The sequence below is a fragment of the Chlorocebus sabaeus genome, chromosome 9 (genome assembly GCF_047675955.1).
Source record: "Chlorocebus sabaeus isolate Y175 chromosome 9, mChlSab1.0.hap1, whole genome shotgun sequence".
Lineage (NCBI taxonomy): Eukaryota > Metazoa > Chordata > Mammalia > Primates > Cercopithecidae > Chlorocebus > Chlorocebus sabaeus.
In genome coordinates, this window is record NC_132912.1 from 94,670,682 (window position 1) to 94,691,347 (window position 20,666).

The window sequence follows — 20,666 nt, forward strand, 5'->3', positions numbered from 1 at the left end:
CGAGTTCTAAGTGAAGCTGGGTAGCAGGGGACCAAAGGAAAGTTTAGGAGGGATAGAAATTATGGAAGGAATACAGTGCCTATTGCATGGCATTTTCAGCTTGCTATTTGGGACAGGCATAACTGCCTTATTCAGAATGCTGAAGTACTGCTGTGCTGATCTTTTCATTTACTGAAACATTACCTTACCAACCCATTTTTTGTGTAATACTACTATCACAGGTTAAGGATGTTTCTCAAAGGAAGCAGGGGAAAAAAAAAAAACAAAATACTTTTTCTTTCCTTAAAGTTGGTTCTTAAACTTGTCCCTAAGAAACTTGAACTTTTCCGTAAGTATAGTTTTAGTTACAGTAAATATCAACTACATAACAAATATTTGAATACTGTGCAAAGTGTTGTGCAAGACAAAAAGAATGATTGAAGGAGATGAAGCCTAATGAGGAAAATTAGACATCATGTGACTAATGTGAGAGATGCCACCAAATAGTATGATAAATACTTAAGTAGCTGTTCAAGTTGAGAATTCATGTGGGTTTCAGAAAAGGAAGTAATCTCTGTTGCATAGTAGTTTGAAATGGTTTCAAGAAAGTGAGGGACTTCAGCTGAATCTTGATGGATGGGAGCTAGCTGAAAAGTTGAATGAAGAGAAAATATTTTGTTTGTTTGCCGTAGCACATTTTATTCTCTTGTTAGAGAAGCAAGCTCAGGCACACCTGAAGATCACCTCTAATCATGTATCTGGTTAAATTCCAGGTGATATACCCATATTCTCAGCTGTGCTTCCCACCAGCAGTTCCTGTCTCACACCTGGGGGCGTTATATCTGCACAGCTGCCTGCTGTTGCAGTGAGGCAGAGTACCTACTCACTGCAACCACAACCAGTGACCATTCTGGGGATCTGGCAGAAACTGGCCAGGAAACCATCCCCTCAAAGAGGGGTGAGCCACTGTAACCCTAGCTTGGAGGAGTGTGAGAGACATTCTAAGTGGAGGAAACAGTATAGGCAAAATTGTGGAAACCAAGAATACCCATATTTGTGAGATACTTTTTGTTTTGGATTACTGTCTGGTAGGTAAGTGTGAGCCATTGAAAGTTTTAGAGTAAGGTAGTGGTTTATTCAAAGGGTGCTTTAGGAACTTAATCTGGCAACAGGATGACAAGGCAGTTGGGAGTGTGAAACTGGCACTCTCAGAGGGCCTGGACTTGGGGAATATTTGTTCTGGATATAATTTAAACAAATAACAGTATACAGTTTCCTCAGGGAGAAACTGATGAGAATTGAGCAGCCAAGGATTGAACATGAATATTCTCCCAATATTCATATTAAGAGTATTAAGAATAGGAGAACTAAGGAAAGAAGAGTTTGGAGAACAGGGTAATATAATGTGCAACCTAGGAAGGAAAGTAGTGTAAGAATGGGGTGCTTGCTGGTCACAGCTGTCAAGGAAGAGTCAAGAAAAGTTGGCCTTTTAAAAAACTATTGGATTTGGAGCCTAAGAGTTCATTGGTGACCTTCAGGTGTGATATTTCAGTGTAGAAAGATGGAACCTTGATTTATATGGATTAAATTGTATGTGATGAGGAAATGTTGTTTTAAACACTTGTTCAAGATGCTTGACAGTAAAAAGAAAGTGTTCTAGAGAGTGGAGATCAAGCAGTTTATTTTCTCAGTAGGGAGAGAGCTCTGCATATTGGAAGAAGAGAATGGATTAGTAACACTGATTTGAGGTATTGGAGAAAGGATAATTGAATGAGAGTAGAAGGGGGATGGTAGCAAGACAAAAGTAGGTCAAGAAACCATTTTTTCCCTTTTTTTGGTCCTACTGTCTGACTGTTCACCAATCCTATAGCAAAAGCCAGCGAATGAATGGGTAAAGGCAAGTGTTTAGACACAGTCTCACTTTGTCACCCATGCTGGAGTGCAGTGGCGTGATCTTAGCTCACTACAACCTCTGCCTCCTGGTTTCAGAAGCAATTCTCCTGCCTCAGCCTCCCTAGTAGCTGGGACTGCAGGTGGATGCCACTACACCTGGCTAATTTTTGTATTTTTAGTAGAGATGGGGTTTAACCATGATGGCCAGTCTGGTCTCGAACTCCTGACCTCAAGTGATCCTCCCACCTTGACCTCCCAAAGTGCTGAGATTACAAACATGGCCATGCCCTGCTGAGTTTCCTTCCATTTTACTTCATGTATCACACTGCTGCCAGATTAATCTTCCTAAAGCGTAGTTTCAGTTCCATTACTTTCTTGACCCAAGACCTTCATGGTTGCGAGTTCATTAAAAGGTCTCCACAGTAGGATTCCAGCTACTTCTGTAGCTGTATCTCCCACTCTTCTCTTAAGTATACCCTGAATTACAACCAAACTGTGTTATTCATTTCCCTAAATATACTCTCCCTTCTCTTATTGTTGTGTTCTTGTTTTCCATCTTCCAGGTATTTCTTCCCCTTTCCCTTTCACCACCTAATCTCCACCAGTGTTAAAATTCTTTTCTACCAGTAAGATCCATCTCATACGCCATTTATTTTATGAAACCTTTTCAGTATTACATAGTTGGGGATATAGTATTTGCTCCTTTCTTTCACAATCCTCAAAGCGCTTTGTATTTCTTTTTCTGCCATGTATCGTATTGTACTTGCCTTACCTGCTCCCCTCAACCCCAGTAGCAAGTTCCGTAAGAGATTAGGCATCTCTTGTAATCCTAGCATAGGTCACTTTTATTTTTATTTTTGCAATTTTAGAAAAAGTATTATTTTAATTGACACATAATTGTACATTATTATGGGGGTACAGTGTGATATTTTCATATACATATACAATGTAATGATCATATTAGCATATTATTCACCTTAAACGTTTATCGTTTCTTTGTGTTGGGAACATTCAAAGTGCCTCTCTTCTAGCTACTTGAAAATATACAGTAAATTGTTGTTTAGTCACTCTACGGTACCACAGAACACTAGAACTTGTTCCTTCTATTTAGCTGTAAATAGGTTAACCAGCCTCTTCCATCCCCCTTGCCTCTCCTACCCTTCCCAGCTGCTAGTAACCACTATTTTACTCTTAACTTCTATGAGATCAACTTTTTAGCTCACATTTATGAGTGAGGATATGCAGCATTTATCTTTCTGTGTCTGACTTATTTCACCATAATGTCCTTCCGGGGCTTATCTATGTTAGTGTAGGTCTTCCTTCATAGCATCTGCTCAGTACATTTGTTGACTCAAACTTGTACATATGAGGAAAAACATTTCAGAATAACCATTGTATTTTTGTTATTTCAGGCTCGATCGCCTTTTTATTTTACTGGATACTGGCACTACTCCTGTAACAAGAAAAGCTGCTGCACAGCAACTTGGAGAAGTGGTGAAGCTTCATCCCCATGAACTCAATAATCTCCTGTCTAAAGTAAGAACTTTTTTTTTCTTTTAGTATAGTACAATTGTAGAGACTTATTCATGGATAAGAACACAAAAATAAAGGTAAACATCATCTTAATTTTTAAACATTTTTGCTATTTCTTTTTTTTTCCCCCCTGGTCACAAGACTTAAACTTTTTTTTTTTTTTTTTTAAATCAGGTTTAATAGTTTAAGGGATTTGAGTATAGATCCTTTTGCCTGTGGCACAAATTTGAATCTGTCCCAGTTTGGTAATGAACTAAGTTGTTTATCTGGTTTGTTAGTGGTCTAACTTGTTCTTAATGACTAATATATTATAGTTGGTAGTCTTTGAATGGATGAGTACTCATAGGCAGTGATTGAAATACATGAGAAGTTGGAGTCTTATTACATTCTTAGTTATCAGCTGTTTGAAAATGGAGGCTTTCTGCTTTGGTGGATCAGTGTTTTCATAATCTTAGTCCATTTTCTTCCCTTAAGCAACTGCTGTATTTTTACTGAACTCTGTATGCTTATTGAAGTGTACCTGTATCGTAATAAGTGGCAAATTCTATACATTTAATTTCCTGACATGGAAAGTAAAGCAGGAGTGCTTTGTGTAGGAGTAGGGGAGTTGGGGAGGTAGATACAGGGTAGTGTAGGGGAGCAATATGATTGCCCAGATATTAGGAGCCCCAGGATCTCTCTCTCCTTTCAGTTTGACCCCTTTTTTCGTTCTCATCTGTCCATCTCTGTTGTGTATGAGTGGGAGTTCCAAGCCCTTTTCAACATACACACATCTGCACTATGTGGTTGCTACCACAAGGACTAACAGTGACTTTCTTTCCAACATAATTCCCACTTACATATTATCCGAACTTTCTAACTAGGATGTAGATGGAGAGAGAGTGATTTGATACCTACAGGCTCCATGTTCTTAGAATGAAGAAGGATGCATGTTAGGCAGTATTTGTGTGTAAGGTGGAGACAGAGAGAGGCAACATATTTCTTCTCCTCAGCCCAAGAGAAGAAATGGAGGACTGAATGACCTGAAACTGTGAAACAATGAACAGGCCCCATCTGTGCTGAACTGAGAAAAGTTTTCCAGCCTTCCAAGTGAGTTCTGGTCTTCTTCACTCAGACCTCAGCATATTGGCTACCATCAAATCATTCCCAAAGAGGCAGAGTTTGCCTTTAGCATTGTCTCACCATCTTTCCTCTTTTCTCGGCCGTCAATGTTTTCCTGTTGCCCGTTGGTTTTGTTTGTTTCTCTTTTCTTTTCTTTTTTTTTTTGAGACGTCTCACTCTGTTGCCTGGCTGGAGTGCAATGGCGCCATCTCGGCTCACTGCAACCTCTACCTCCCAGGTTCAAGCGATTCTCCTGCCTTAGCCTCCCGAGTAGCTGAGACTATAGGCGCGTACCACCATGCCCAGCTAATTTTTCTATTTTTAGTAGAGACGGGGTTTCACCATGTTGGCCAGGATGGTCTTGATCTCTTGACCTTGTGATCCTCCCGCCTTGGCTTCCCAAAGTGCTGGGATTACAGGCGTGAGCCACCGCACCCGGCCGGTTTTGTTTCTTAAACAGCTTTATTGAAATATAATTTACATCTGTAAGTTTCAATTTAGTGGCATTTAGTATATTAACATTGTGTACAGCAGCCATCACCGTACTGTAATTTTAAAACATTTTATCACCACAAAAAGAAACCTCATACCTACTAGCAGTCACTTTTCAATACTCCTGCACTCGTGCCTGACAACCACTAAACTAATTTTGTAGGAATATTTGCCTATCCTGAACATTTCATATAAAATGAATTGTAATCTATTGTGATTGATTTCTTTTGCTCAAAGTAATGTTTTTATATTGTAGCATGTATATTCATTTTCATTGCCAAATAATATTCCATTGTGTGAACATACATGTGTACATCTTACTGATTTTTCGGATGATGAATATTTGGGTTGTTTTCACTTTTTGGCTACTGTATTATGAAAAATGCTGCTATGAAAATTTGTGTATAAAATTTTGGAGGTTTTCCCCCATTCTCCAGAGTATATATATACCTGGGAGTAGAATTACTGTACCATATGGTAACTTTATGTGGAACTGCTAAACTATTTTCCAAAATGGTCCCATCATTTACATTTTCAACAGTAGTGTATGAGAACTTAGATTTCTCCACATCCTTGTCAATATTTCTTAACTGACTTTTTGATTATAGCCATCCTACTGAATATGAAGTGGTTTGAATTTGCATTTCCCTGATGGCTAATGATATCAGGCATATGTATTTATTATTCATTTGTATGTCTTCACTTGATCTTAGCCAAAAAGCAGAGAAGCAATACATTTGTATATCTTCTTTGGAGAAATGTTTACCTAGATCCCTTGCCCATTTAAAAATTGGGTTATTTGTCGTTTTATGATGAGTTGTGAAAGTTCTTCGTATAGTTCTTCATATACAAGGTATCCAAACTATACAAAGGTGTATTATTAGGAAATAGGTATTTGATTTGGAAATACACTCTTCTGTGAGCTGTCTTTCTACTTTCTTAAACATCACTTCTGCTTTTTGTGTCGTATCTAAGAAACCTTTGCCTAATCCAAAGTGACAAAGATTTACCCCTAAGTTCTCCTCTAAGAGTTTTATAGTTTTGGCTCTTACTTTTGGGTTCTGTGGTCAGTTTTTTAGTTAATTTTTGTCTATGTTATGAGCTAGGTATTCAACATCATTCTTTTTTTTTTTTTTTTTTTTTTTTTTTTTTGAGATGGAGTCTCACTCTGTCCCCAGGCTGGAGTGCAGTGGCGCAATCTCGACTCACTGCAAGCTCCGCCTCCCGAGTTCATGTCATTCTCTTGCCTCAGCCTCCTGAGTAGCTGCGACTATAGACGCCCACCACCACGCCCAGCTAATTTTTTGTATTTTTATAGAGATGGGGTTTCACCATGTTAGCCAGGATGGTCTCGATCTCCTGACCTCGTGATCTGCCCACCTTGGCCTCCCAAAGTGCTGGGATTACAGGCGTGAGCCACCGCAGCTGGCCAACATCATTCTTTTACATGTGGCTTTCCAGTTATCCCACCACCATTTGTTGAAAAGACTGTTATTTCTCCATTGAATTGTCTCAACGTCTTTGTTGAAAATCAGTTGACCATGGACACAGGTTATTTATTAACTCTTAATTCTGTTCCATTGATTTGTATGTCTGTCATTTTGCCAGTACCACACTGTCTTGATTACTGTTGCTTTGTAGAAAGTTTTGAAGTCAAGAAGTGTGTGTTGCCAAGTGTGGTGGTACATGTCCATAGGCACAGCTACTCAAGAGACTGAGACAGGAGAATTGCTTGAGGCCAGGAATTTGAGGCTCCAGTGTGCTATGATTGCACCTGTGACTAAGACACTGCATTTCAGTCTGAGTACCATAGAGACTCCGTCTCTAAAAAATAAAAATAAAAGAAGTGTGAGTCTACTTTTTTTTTTTCAAGATCGTTTTGGTAATTCTGAGTCCCTTGCATTTGCATATACATTTTAGGATCAGCTTGTCCATTTCTGCAAAAAAACAAAACAAAACAAACAAAAAAAACAGCTGGGATTTTAATAGGAATTGTGTTGAATCTCTTCATTAATTTATAGTATATTACTGTTGTAACAATCTTAAGTCTTTGAATCCATGAACACAAGGTGTCTTTATATCTTTAATTTCTTCAACAATATTTTTAGTGTTTTATAGCTTTCATTGTACAAGTCATACACTGCTTCTGTTAAATTGATTCTTATTTTCTACATTCTGATGCTACTGTAAATGGGATGGTTTCTTAATTTCATTTTCAGATTGTTTAATGTGTGGAAATAAATTGATTTTGTGTATTAAGTAATGGGACTTAATGAATAATATGTACTTTGCTTTTTAGTATGTTAAATGGCTGTCATTTTTAAAATGCACTTAAACATTCTTTAATTACAAGTTTCTTTTTTTTTTTGAGACAGAGATTTGCTCTTGTTGTCCAGGTTGGAGTGCAGTGGCACCATCTTGGCTCACTGCAACCTCTGCCTCCCAGGTTCAAGTGAGTCTCCTGCCTCAGCCTCCCAAGTAGCTGGGATGACAGGCGCGTGCCACTATGCCTGGCTAATTTTGTATTTTTTGTAGAGATGGAGTTTCACCATGTTGGCCAAGCTGGTCTTGAACTCCTGACCTCAGGTGATCTGCCCACCTTGGTCTCCCAAAGTGCTTGGATTATAGGCATGAGCCACTGTGCCTGGCCACAGGTTTCTTAAATCCCCTATTTAAGGTGATAGTGATTTTTATGTGAATGATAGAATTTTGTAAATTAATTTAATAATTTCTAAGGTGTTTTATATGTATTTGGATGGCTGCCAAATTATACATTAATAACAAGTAAATTTGTATTTCTCTGTTCTGGCTACCTTGCACAAACAATATTTTTGTATACATAACTTGTATTTTATAATTTTTAAGGTGTTGATATATTTAAGGAGTGCAAATTGGGATACCCGGATCGCAGCAGGACAAGCTGTTGAAGCTATAGTGAAAAATGTACCTGAGTGGAATCCAGTGCCAAGAACCAGACAAGGTGCTTTTAAGTGGAGAAAGTAGTTTTAAGTAAAAACCTAACTGTAGAATTAATTATAATATGCATTTTATATTTTAATAATTTCAATTTTAAAGTCTTAATTTCCATGCTTTTAGGTACAGCTTTGTCAGGAAATGATACTGAATAAGGTGATTTTTCACTATATTGAAAAAAAAAAATACTGGATATAGAAAATGTTTTTGTATGCATTTTAAATTACAAACTCTACAGTATGCTTGATTTACAAAGGTTATTACTTCCCTTCAAGTAATTGACATTCTAATTAAATCAGTACAATGTAAATATTTGAAAGTCTATTTTTTTCTTGTTGCTGGGAGAATAGTATAGGGTAGTTACTTTCTACATTTAAGCACAATTATATATAGATATTTGGAGTGTTAAGTCTTGTTTTTTATGTACCTTTTTTAGATTTCTTGTAGTGGGAAAAAAATGTGTTCTGATTGCCTGTAGTGATATTTAAAAACAAATTACGTGCTTCTGAAAAGCTGGAAAGTTGCACATTTTAATTAAATCAAAATTTAATGGTACAACTAGATTCATTTTCAACTATTTTATTTTATTTTTTTGAGACGGAGTCTCACTGTGGCACCCAGGCTGGAGTGCAGTAATGCAGTCTTGGCTCACTGCAGCCTCCGCCTCCTGGGTTCAAGCGATTCTCGTGCCTTAGCCTCCCAAGTAACTGGGATTACAGGTCCATGCCCAGCTGATTTTGTATTTTTAGTAGAGATGGGGTTTTGCTTTGTTGGCCAGGCTGGGGTGGGGGTTTGAATTCCTGGCCTCAAGTGATCTGCCCACCTCAGCCTCCCAAAGTTTGTGATTACAGGCATGAGCCACTGTGCCCGGCCTCAACTCACTTTAATAACATCACTTTTATCATAAGTCTTAACTTGCCTAAAACTGTTGCTTTATATTTCCTGATACCTGTTATTTTGAGTTATTTTGTTAATTTGTCTTCTCTCATTAAATGAAATGTGTGACTAGAGAAGTTGTAACTTGTTTTAGAAAAGAGCCTTTTCCTTTTCATCTTGTTATCCCCACTTAGTTTGGTACATAAAGGTGGTACAACTTAGTTCCATTTTTAAAAGACTTAATTTTTTTAAAAAAACTAGCATTACACTAGCATTAAATTTTTAACTAGCTGTAAAATTTTTAGTAAGTGAATTTGCTTATCATCTCTAGAAAACTTAAAATACTAATAGAAATTCATTTTAAGTTAAGCAGTTATACTTTAGTTAACAGATGAGTTTCATGCAGATGCCAGCTAAACAAATATTAAGTCAACGAGTAATTATATTTTAACATTTATAACATATAGCTTTTTGAGGAAGGAATACAGAACATTTTATAGATGTTTTTAGACCTCACATGTATATATGGTTTTGGCAACTTACCAGGAGATTCTTATTTGCCTAGAGTATGGAAACTGAGTCCTGTTGAGTGCATAGTTGCTTTGTGGCTCAGCCTGTTCCTCAGGTATGGGGAGGGATGATTCTTATTAGCCTTATTCATGAATACATTCTGTGAATATTTTTATCTTCTAACTGAGCTATAATAAACTCATTCTGTTACCTTGGTATTTTTAAATTCTTACAGTAAGTGGAGACAGCATGATATTTAACATATACATTTTAACATGGGAATGCATTTCTTTATATACATAACATTTTGCTTTTGTGGTTGGACACAGTTACATATATACTCACTAAAATCTGATGGTTGGTGAAAGAAGAACCACCAGTTTATTCATAGATAACTAAGAACTGATCATAAACCCACAGTAGCTTTTCTACTTCCTCCACTTTTACTTTTCTCACAATATTACTATCTGGGTACAATGGTTCACGCCTGTAAATTCCAGCACTTTGGGAAGTTGAGGCAGGAGGATTGCTTGAGCCCCAGAGTTTGAGACCAGCCTGGGGCAAGATGGTGAGACCCTTGTCTCTACAAAAGTAAAAATCACTTAGCTAGGCATAGCTGTGTGCACCTGGAGTCGTAGCTACTCTGGAGGCTGAGACAGAAGGATTCCTTGATCCCAGGAGTTTGAGGATATAGTGAGCTATGATCGTGCCACTACATTCTGGCCTGGGCAACAGAGCAAGACCTTGCTTCTTAAAAAAACAAAAGCTTGTGTGTGTGTGTGTGTGTGTGTGTGTGTGTGTGTGTGTGTAACCGATGCAACCCAAGTAATGATATGCTGTTTTCTTTCATTCCACACTTTGGCTATATGGTCAAATTAATATTTTTAAACCTCATGTAGAACCTACTTCCGAAAGTTCTATGGAAGATTCACCTACTACAGAGCGATTGAATTTTGACAGATTTGATATATGTAGATTGTTACAACATGGTGCATCACTCCTGGGATCTGCTGGTGCCGAATTTGAAGTCCAAGATGAAAAATCAGGTCTGTAGTGGTTCTGTAGAAGAAAGTCTAAAATTTGTTTTTTCAAATGAATTTGTCACTTCATATGCTGTTCATTAGTCACACATAAACTAACATGTCATGAAATGTAAATTAACTGAAGTTTGCAGGTGGCAGGGGATGCTATGAATTTGAAGGTAACCCAGCTGTATTTGGTTTAAAGCTACAGTATGAGTATTTTTCCTCCTTTAAGTGAATATGTGCATCATTAGTTGATACATATTAATATTTCAGCAGCAATTATATTAGGTAATATAGAAATTATAAAGTGTTACCCAAGAGCCCCAGTTTAATATATTATAAAATCAGGATTAGTACAGATTGTGGTAATGCTTTCCCAATTCTGGAAATTTGAGAGATTGATTGTTTTGTTTTTATCACGTATTTCTGGTATTAATTGGGTTTACTCATGCTGGTGTCCAAAGCAAAAACTAAGAGTGAAAAATAAGACTTGGATAGATATTCACGCCTGTAATCCCAGCACTTTGGGAGGCCAAGGTGGGCAGATCACCTGAGGTCAGGAGTTCGAGAGCAGCCTGGCCAACGTGGTGGAACACCGGCTCTACTAAAAATAGAAAAATTAGCTAGGCGTGGTGTCAAGTGCCTGTAATCCCAGCTACCCATGAGGCTGAGGCTGGAGAATTGCTTGAACTTAGGAGGCAGAGGTTGCAGTGAGCCGACATCACGCCACTGCACTCCAGCCTGGGCAACAGAGGTTGACCCCGTCTCAAAAAAAGGAGAAAAAAAGACTTGGACGGGTATTGTCCTAATATTTTTAAACTTACAGAATCTATCTGAATATAAAATAAATGTTTTAGCCATTCAAGATAATGGCCTGGAGTGGGGAAAAAACCTTGATGTTTTAAGTGGATTTTTGTAAGTAAATAAGTTGCCTTTTTGATTAAAAAACAAAACAGAATAAAACTCTGTTCTGTTGCTAATTAACCGTCATTTAGAACCTTATTAGTATATTCACTTTTTTTATCATAAAAAATTGTCAAATTCTCATTTCATCTTGTTTAGTATGGTTTCTATTAAAAGATCTAGTTATTTTTGCAGAGAATTAAGAGGATAATTTGCTTAAGTTTTGGAAAAGCAGTTTTTCTAATAATGGAGGTAAAAGTCTTCAAAAACTTTTCATTTATATCACTAAACAGTAAGTTTACTGACTTTACTAGTGTACTCATGGATATTATCAGAGATAAAAATTCTATATGTTTTGGTTTTGCCGTATTCTGATTTCATAGATTTATAAAGAAGTGTAGGTAATTGTATTTAAAAGAAAAGCCCGGCTCGGCATGGTAGCTCACACTTGTAATCCCAGCACTTTGGGAGGACGAGGCAGGTGGATCCCCTGAAATCGGGAGTTCGAGACCAGCCTGGCCAACATGGTGAAACCCTGTCTGTACTAAAAATATGAAAATTAGCTGGGTGTGGAGGCGGGTGCCTGTAATCCCAGCTACTCTGGAGGCTGAGACAGGAGAATGGCTTGAACCTGGGAGGCGGAGGTTGCAGTGAGTGAGATCATGCCATTGCACTCCAGCCTGGGTGACGAGAGTGAAACTCCATCTCAAAAAAAGAGAAAAGTCCTATAGGTGATTCTGATATGTAACCAGGATTGGGAACTGCAGTTTCTTGGGAACTCAGTTTTTTCGTGCTAATAAGTCAGAGCTTGCTGAACAGTGCTTGTTTAAAACCCTGTAGTTAGGTTTTCTTTAAATGTTGATCTGTGTTTGTCCCCTCCTATGTATTAGTAACACCATATATGATTAGTATACATACTGGTCTGGGTTTCCTTTGTAGCTTATTTCCCCCAATAGGACTTCCTCTGGAATGAGAGGACCAATTTTTGGCTCTGTGTAAGTGTATTGGGGTTGTGATCAAGCAGTGTTTTGGATGCCTAATGTTTTTCCCTACTTGGTAGAGCAGTCTTTAAAAAAAATTTTCTGCCGGGCGCGGTGGCTCAAGCCTGTAATCCCAGCACTTTGGGAGGCCGAGACGGGTGGATCACAAGGTCAGGAGATCGAGACCATCCTGCCTAACCCGGTGAAACCCCGTCTCTACTAAAAAATACAAAAAACTAGCCGGGCGAGGTGGCAGGCGCCTGTAGTCCCAGCTACTTGGGAGGCTGAGGCAGGAGAATGGCGTAAACCCGGGAGGCGGAGCTTGCAGTGAGCTGAGATCCGGTCACTGCACTCCAGCCTGGGTGACAGAGCAAGACTCCGTCTCAAAAAAAAAAAAAAAAAAAAAAAAAAAAAAATTTCAAGCAACTTTATTGAGATATAATTTATACATTATATACTTCGTCATTTAAAGTGTACAATTCAGTGGTTTTTAGTATACTCACAGGTATGTGTAGCCATCACCACAGTCAATTTTAGAACATTTTCGTCACTTTAAGAAGAAACCCCATATCCTAAGCTATCACTCTTTTATCCTCCTACTTCCTTCCCTCCCCTTCTTAGCAACCCCAAGTCTTCTTTTGGTCTCTTTAGATTTGCTTATTCTCAACATTTTATATTTGGTCACATACCACATAACAGCATTTAAGTCAGCAACAGACTAAGACTGCATATACAGTGGTGGTTCCTTAAAAGTATATTACTGCATTTTTACCGTATGTTTCTATGTTTAGATATATGAATACTTACCATTGTGTTACAGTTGCCTACAGTATTTAGTAACATGCTATACAGGTTTGTAGCCTAGCAGCAACAGGCTATACCATACAGCGTATCTGTGTAGTAGGCTCTACGTTCTAGGTTTGTGTAAGTACACTGTGATGTTGACAACCACAAAATCACTGAATGACGCGTTTCTTGGAATGTACTCATCATTAAATGGCATGTGGCTGGTAAATGGAGTCCTACAATATGTGGTCTTTTGTAAGTGGCTTTTTTTACCTAAGAGAATATTTTCAAGGTTCATCTATGTGATAGAGTATATCAGTACTTTTTTTTCTTTTCTAAATGTTATTACTCTTAAGGGATATATTAGGTTTTTAAAATTGTGGTAAAATATATATAATAAAAAATTTACCATCCTTAACCATTTTTAAGTTTAGTAATGTTAAGTATAGTCACATTGTTGTGCAGCCAGTCTTCAGAAGTCTTCATCATGCAAAACTGAAACTATACCTATTAAACGTCAAATCCCCATTTCCCCCTTTCCCCAGCCCCTGGCAGCCATTATTCTTTCTATCCCCATGAATTTGACTACTCTAGATTCCTCACGTAAGTGAATCCTACAGTGTTTGTCTTCTTGTGATGGGCTTATTTCACTTAACATGATGTCCTCAAGGTTCATCTGTGTTGTAGTATAGGACAGAATTTCCTTTTGTTTAAGGCTGAATAATAGTCCATTGTATGTATATAGATTTTGTTTATCCTTTCATCCACCAGTGGACGCAGGCTTATTCCACATTTTGACTGTTGTGAATAATGCTACTGTGAACATGGATGTACAAATATCTGTTTGAGTTACTGCTTTCAGTTCTTTGGGGTATATACCCAGAAGTAAATTGCTGGATCAGGTGGTCATTCTATTTTTAATTTTTTGAGGAGCTGCCATTCAGTTTTCCCTAACAGCTACATCATTTTACATTTCTACCAATAGTTCACAAGGGTTCCAGTTTCTCCACATCCTTGCCAACTCTTGTTATTTTCTGTTTTTTAATAGTTGCCATCCTAATGGATATGATGTGGTAGTATTTTATTTTATGGCCAAGTAATATTCCATTGTATGAATACCACAGTTTGTAAAGCTTTTCATTAGTTGATGGACATTTGGGTTGTTTCTACCTTTTATCTATTTTGAAAAATACTGCTGGGAGGCTGAGGCGGGCGATCACCTGAGGTCAGGAGTTCGAGACCAGCCTGACCAACATGGAGAAACCCCATTTCTACTAAAAATACAAAAATTAGCAGGGCATGGTGACGCATACCTGTAGTCCCAGCTACTTGGGAGGCTGAGGCAGGAGAATCACTTGAACCGGGGAGGCAGAGGTTGCCGTCACCTGAGATCACGCCATTGCACTTCAGCCTGGGCAACAAGAGCGAAACTCCATCTAAAAAAAGAAAGAAAAATACTGCTATAAAAATTCATGTACAGCTTTCTGTGTGGACATATGCTTTAATTTCCCTCAGGTAGATACCTAGGAGTGGAATTACCAGCTCATATGGTAACTGTATTTTACCATTTGAGAAACTGCCAGAGTTTTCCAAAGTGGCTCTGCTATTTTACGTTCGATTTCTCAACATCTTTTCCTGACACTTGTTATTATCGGACATTTTGATTATAGCCATACTAATGGTGTGAAGTGATATCTCATTGTGATTTTGATTTGCATTTCCCTGTTGTCCAATAACATTGAACTTCATTTCGTGTATTGACCATTCATATACCTTCTTTAGAGAAATGTCAATTCTTATAACTTGCACGTTTTTCGTTGGGTTGTTTGCCCTTTTATTATGAGTTGTCAGAGTATATGTTCTCAATACAAGCTTCTTAACAGATACGTGATTTATATGTTTTCTTTTTTTCTTTTTCTTTCTTTCTTTCTTTCTTTCTTTTTTTTTTTTTTTGAGACAAGAGTCTCACTCCATCACCCAGTCTGGAGTGCAGTGGTGCGATCTCTGCTCACTGCAACCTCCACCTCCTGAGTTCAAATGATTCTCCTGCCTCGGCTCCTTCCCACAGTAGCTGGGATTACTGGCGCCTGCCTCCACACCCAGCTAATATTTTTATTATTAGTAGAGATGGGATTTCACAGTGTTGGCCAGGCTGGTCTCTAATTCCTGACCTCAGGTAATCCACCAGCCTTGGCTTCCCAAAGTGCTGGGATTATAGGCGTAAGCCATCATGCCCAGTCTGATGTACACATATTTTCTACTGCTCTATTGGTTATCTTTTCATTTCCTCTGTGGTATCCTTTGAAATATAAAAGTTTTTAATTTTTATGAAGTCCAATTTTTTTGTATATTTTTTGTGTCTCAAGTTTTTGGTATTATATGTAAGAAACTTGCCAAATTCAAGCTCATTTACTTCTCTTTTTTCTTTTTTTTTTTTTTGAGACGGAGTCTCGCTCTGTTGCCCAGGCTGGAGTGCAGTGGCTGGATCTCGGCTCACTGCAAGCTCCACCTCCCGGGTTTACGCCATTCTCCTGCCTCAGCCTCCCGAGTAGCTGGGATTACAGGCGCTGGCCACCTCGCCCGGCTAGTTTTTTGTATTTTATAGTAGAGATGGGGTTTCACCGTGTTAGCCAGGATGTTCTCGATCTCCTGACCTCGTTATCTGCCCGTCTCAGCCTCCCAAAGTGCTGGGATTACAGGCTTGAGCCACTGTGCCCGGCCAACCTCTTTTTTCTTCTGAGAGTTTTATAGCTTTAGTTTTTAGTTCTTTTATTAATTTTGAGGTTTTTTTGTATATGTTTTGAGGTTAAGGGTCCAACTTCATTCTTTTACATGTGGCTATCCTGTTGTCTCAACACTATTTGTAGAAAATACTGTTCTGTTTCCCATTGAATTGCTCTGGAACCCTTGTCAAAAATCAGTTGACTATTGACACATAGGTTTATTTCAGGACTCTTAATTCTATTCCATTGATGTCTATTCTTATGCGAGTACCACATTGTCTTAATTATTGTTGCATTGTAGTAAGTTTTGAAATCAGGATATATGAACCTCCAACTTTGTTCCTGTGTTTCAAGATTGTTTTGGTTATTCTGAGTCTCTTGCATTTCCATATGAATTTTAGGACCAGTCTGTCAACGTTTGCAAAAAAAAAAAAAAAAAGCCAGCTGGGATTTTGATAGCAATTGTGTTGAATCTGTATATACATTTGGGAAATATTAGTGTTTTAACAATATTTACTCTTATGATGCATGAACATTTTCATTTGGTTTTAAATTTTTTTTCATTTTATACTTTACAGAATACAAGTTGTTTTCGTAAATAGAATTGTTTTCTTGATTTCATATTTGGGCTTTTTTTTCCTTGTATCTTTTTTTCTCTTTGTTCTTTAGATTGGGTACTTTGTATTGCTTTATCTTTTTTTTATTATTATACTAAGTTCTAGGGTACATGTGCACAACGTGCAGGTTTGTCACATATGTATACATGTGCTGTGTTGGTTTGCTGCACCCATTAACTCATCATGTATATTAGGTATATCTCCTAATGCTATCCCTCCCCCATACTCCCACCCCACGACAGGCCCCAGTGTGTGATGTTCCTTGCCCTGTGTCCAAGTGTTCTCATTGTTCAGTTCCCACCTATGAGTGAGAACAGTATTGCTTTATCTTTAAGTTCGCTTGCATTTTGTCCTGTTATCTTCCATTAAGCTGTTAAGTCTATCCAGTGGTTTAAAAGAATTTTTTTTCAGATACTGTATTTTTTAGTTTTAGAACTATTTATTTATTTATTTAGAGACAGGATCTAACTCTGTTGCCTAGGCTGGAGTTCAGTGATATGATCATAGCTCACTGCACCCTTGAACTCCTGGGCTCAAGCAATCCTCCCATCTTGCTAGGACCACAGGCATGTGCCACCAAGCCTGGCTAATTTTTTATTTTTTTTTTCTTTAGAGATAAGGGTCTTGCTGTGTTACCCAGGCTGGTCCCAAATTCCTGGCCTCAAGCGATTCTCCCACCTCAGCCTCCCAAAGTGCTGAGATTACAGGTGTGAGCCACTATGCCTGCCCCAGACCTTCTTTTTTATTAAAAAAAAAAAAAATTGTGTTGGCATATTTTGCACATTATTTAATTCACCCTTTTAAAGTGTACAATTCTATATATTTTTTAAATTTTTTGTATAGATGGGATTTTGCCATGTTGCTCAGGCTGGTCTTGAACTCCTAGGCCAAAGCGATCCTCCTGCCTTGGCCTCCCAGACTGTTGGGATTACAGATGTGAGCCACTATACCTAGCCTGGTTCTTTTTTATAGTTTCTCATTCTTTACCAAGGTATCCTCTGTCTTTCATTAATTGTGACAGTATCTTCTTTTACATTGAGCATTCTTACGTTAGTTGCTTACGAATCTTGCATTCTGGCCAGGTGCAGTAACTCAGGCCTATAATCCCAGCAATTTGGGAGGCCAAAGTGAAAGGATGTCTTGAGCCCAGGAGTTTGAGACCAGCCTGGGCAATCTAGAGAGACCCCACCTCCACAAAAAATAAAAAATTAGCTGGTGTAGTGGTGCATGCCTGTGTTCCCAGCTACTCAGGAGGCTGAGGTGGGAGGATTGCTTGAGTCTGGGAGGATAAGGCTCCAGTGAGCTGTGATCATGCTACTGCACTCCAGCCTGAGCAGCAGAGCAAGACCGTGTCTCAAAAAACAACAGAAATCCTAAAACCTTTTAATTCTAACATCTGAGACATCTCAGAGTTGGTCCCTATTGTCTTTCTTTTGAAAATGGGTTACGTTTTCTTTTCTTTGCTTTTGTTTAATTTTGTCAGTTATTCTGCACATTAGGAATGTTACGTGGTGTGGACTAGATTCTGTTATGTTCTTCCAAAGATTGTTTTGCTTGTTTTTGCTTGCTTATTTTAGCAGACATTTAATTTGATGGAATTAAAATTTTCAAACTCATTCTTCTTTGCTGTGGGCAATAGCTCAAATGTCAATTTTAGCTTTTTAGATCTTAGCTTTAGCTGCATTGTTTGGAGTTTGCTCTGTGCATGCATAGTTCAGGGGTCAGCCAGAGATTTGGGCTGAGTTTACAGATAATTTTGGCCTTCGTCTCTCTGGTTCTCTCTTTTTGAGGGTTTTCCCTTTCTAACTTCCTGGGATTGCAATGGCCCCTAACTCTCTCCTCATGCTTCAAGCCAAGCCAGAAAGACTGTGGGTTTTGGCCAGGTGCAGTGGCTCACGCTTGTAATCCCAGCACTTTGGTAGGCCAAGGCAGGAGGACTGCTTGAGGCCAGGAGTTCAAAACTAGCCTGGGCAAACATAGTAAACCCCATCTCTAAAATTAAAAATTAAAAAAAAAAAATTAGCCAGGAATAGTGACACATGCATATAGTACTAGCTACTCAGAAGGCTGAGGCAGGAGGACTTCTTAAGTCCAGGAGTTTGAGGCTGCAGTGAGCTATGATTGTAGCTACTGCCTGGGTATCAGAGTGACAGACCTTGTCCTTAGTTGGGGGAAAAAAAGACGACTAGGTTTTCAATTCAAATTTTAGCTGCCACACATTTCGTGGACTGCCTCTATCTTCAGGCTAAATGTTACAAAAAGGGAAAACTTTTTTTTTTTTGGTAGCTTTTAGCTTTTGTAGCTTTTAGCTGTTAGTGCTATTCCCATCTTTTTAAGTACTGACAGTTCCCCTAAGTAAATACTTTTTTTTTTTTTTTTCCTTTGTGCCTTTAGGTAGTTTGTTTTTTCTGTTTTGGCCAGAGTTTGTTAGGTGCAGAGGGTTAGTCCGATAGGAACTAACTCAGCCATTATTAGAAGCAGATTGTTATTGTTTTTAAAATACCAAATTTTTTTCAATAAGGTATAACTCTCTTTTACAGCTTAACTGTTTTAAGGGGAAATTTTTATTTTTAAATGCCTTTTGGTATGTTTTGTTTTGTCTGTTTTGCACCGAAGGATTGAGGGTTTTACTTGAGACACTTAAAAACCTGTCTAGTTTTATTCCCTTATCGTTATTATTTGGGATATTAGGGCTGTATCAGCTCAGAATACATAAAGGCTACACTTGGAGTAAGCATTTGTTTTTTGAGCCCTTTTACCATTGAACAAAATCTAGATATTGGTTTTTTATTTTTTTGTTTGTTTTTTGTTTTTTTTTTGCCCAGTGAGAGCTTTCATAGGAGGTACAGGTGTAGCTATAAAATAAAATTGATTTGTTTCCATAGAGATGAATTTTTTTTTTTTTTGAGACAGGGTCTCACTGTGTTTCCCAGGCTGGACTGCAGTGTTTTGATCACAGCTCACTGCAGCCTTGACCTCCTGGGCTGAGCAAGACTCCTGCTTCAGTCCCTGGAGTAGCTGGGACTACAGGCGTGCACCATCATGCCCTGCTAATTATTTTTTATAGAGATGGGGCCTCCCTACATTGTCCAGACTGGTCTCAAAACTCCTGGGCTCAAGTGATCCTCCCACCTTGGCCACCCAAAGTGCTGGGATTACAGGTGTGAGCCACTGCACCTGGCCCAGGAATGAATCTTACTATTTTATATGTATTTACTAATTGACAGTTGGGGAATGGGGGAATCTCAGTGAGAACTCCCAGAATGTTTTGTTAACTAGAACACTATTTTCCAATGTGATTAGGTAACAGAGTTTATGAGATGTTCAGAGATGATCGTGAATGAATATGGTTGGTTTTATTGGCAGAAGGGATGTTTTAATAGTGTGTTTATTTTGATGGAATTCAATGTGCACATATTAGAAAATTTCTTAACTGATTTGGAGAAAACGTATTTCTTTTCTGTTGAAAGGTGAAGTGGATCCTAAAGAGAGGATAGCACGCCAACGAAAATTATTACAGAAGAAACTTGGCCTTAATATGGGAGAAGCAATTGGAATGAGTACTGAAGAACTTTTTAATGATGAGGATTTGGATTATACCCCAACTTCAGCAGCCTTTGTAAACAAACAACCTGTAGGTAAAACGTTTGGGTATTTGATTGCAAGTAATAATACAAAGGGTTTGCTTCATTTTGCTCATGTAATTATAGTTTAAGAAAATGTTATACTTAGCTCTGTTCATTGCTGCTTAGTGCCACCATGATTTAGCATCTTTTTAAACTGGATTTCTGATGACAGATTCTATAGAGTCAGCAGCTCAACCTACCTCCCAGACACTGGACTGTTAAGTTGTATTAGACCTTTTAGGAACTACTGGTATTGAAAGATTCTAATTGCTCCAATTGCTTTTTTTTTGGTATGTACTTTGATGGAGGGAAAAGTAACTTTTTGGGGGAGAGAGAGATAGTAAGGGCTATTATAGTCAGATATGATAGTAGAAGTGTTTAGTGTTATGATTGATTCTTTTTAAGTGAAAAATATGACAAGACTTGCAAACAACCAAAAAAGAGTATATAATATGAAGTAAAAGGAAGTTTTTTGCCAACAGGACACAAACATTTCCATGTCCCGTAGACAACCATTTTCAAGTTACTTGTGCATCATTTCTGAAACTTCTATGTACAAGTGCGTGTGTGTGTGTGTGTGTGTGTGTATGTATGTATTACTTTAAGCCATGTTTGCCCTTTCTCACTTCATACAGCTTAATGTATCAGT

General features: G+C 38.1%; 1 protein-coding gene across 2 annotated transcripts in view; it reads left to right on the forward strand.

Moving 5' to 3' along the window:
- Positions 1-20,666, forward strand: part of BTAF1 (B-TFIID TATA-box binding protein associated factor 1) — a 106,327-nt gene that overhangs the window by 8,389 nt on the left and 77,272 nt on the right. For both annotated transcript variants that reach the window (XM_007963543.3, XM_007963538.3), the window contains exons 2-5: positions 3,285-3,408; positions 7,864-7,978; positions 10,257-10,403; positions 19,862-20,025. Coding sequence is in view for 1 of the 2 variants with exons in the window: in XM_007963538.3 (XP_007961729.1) it covers positions 3,285-3,408; positions 7,864-7,978; positions 10,257-10,403; positions 19,862-20,025 (550 nt within the window). In the remaining variant the exon portion in view is untranslated. The remainder of the gene's footprint in view (positions 1-3,284; positions 3,409-7,863; positions 7,979-10,256; positions 10,404-19,861; positions 20,026-20,666) is intronic.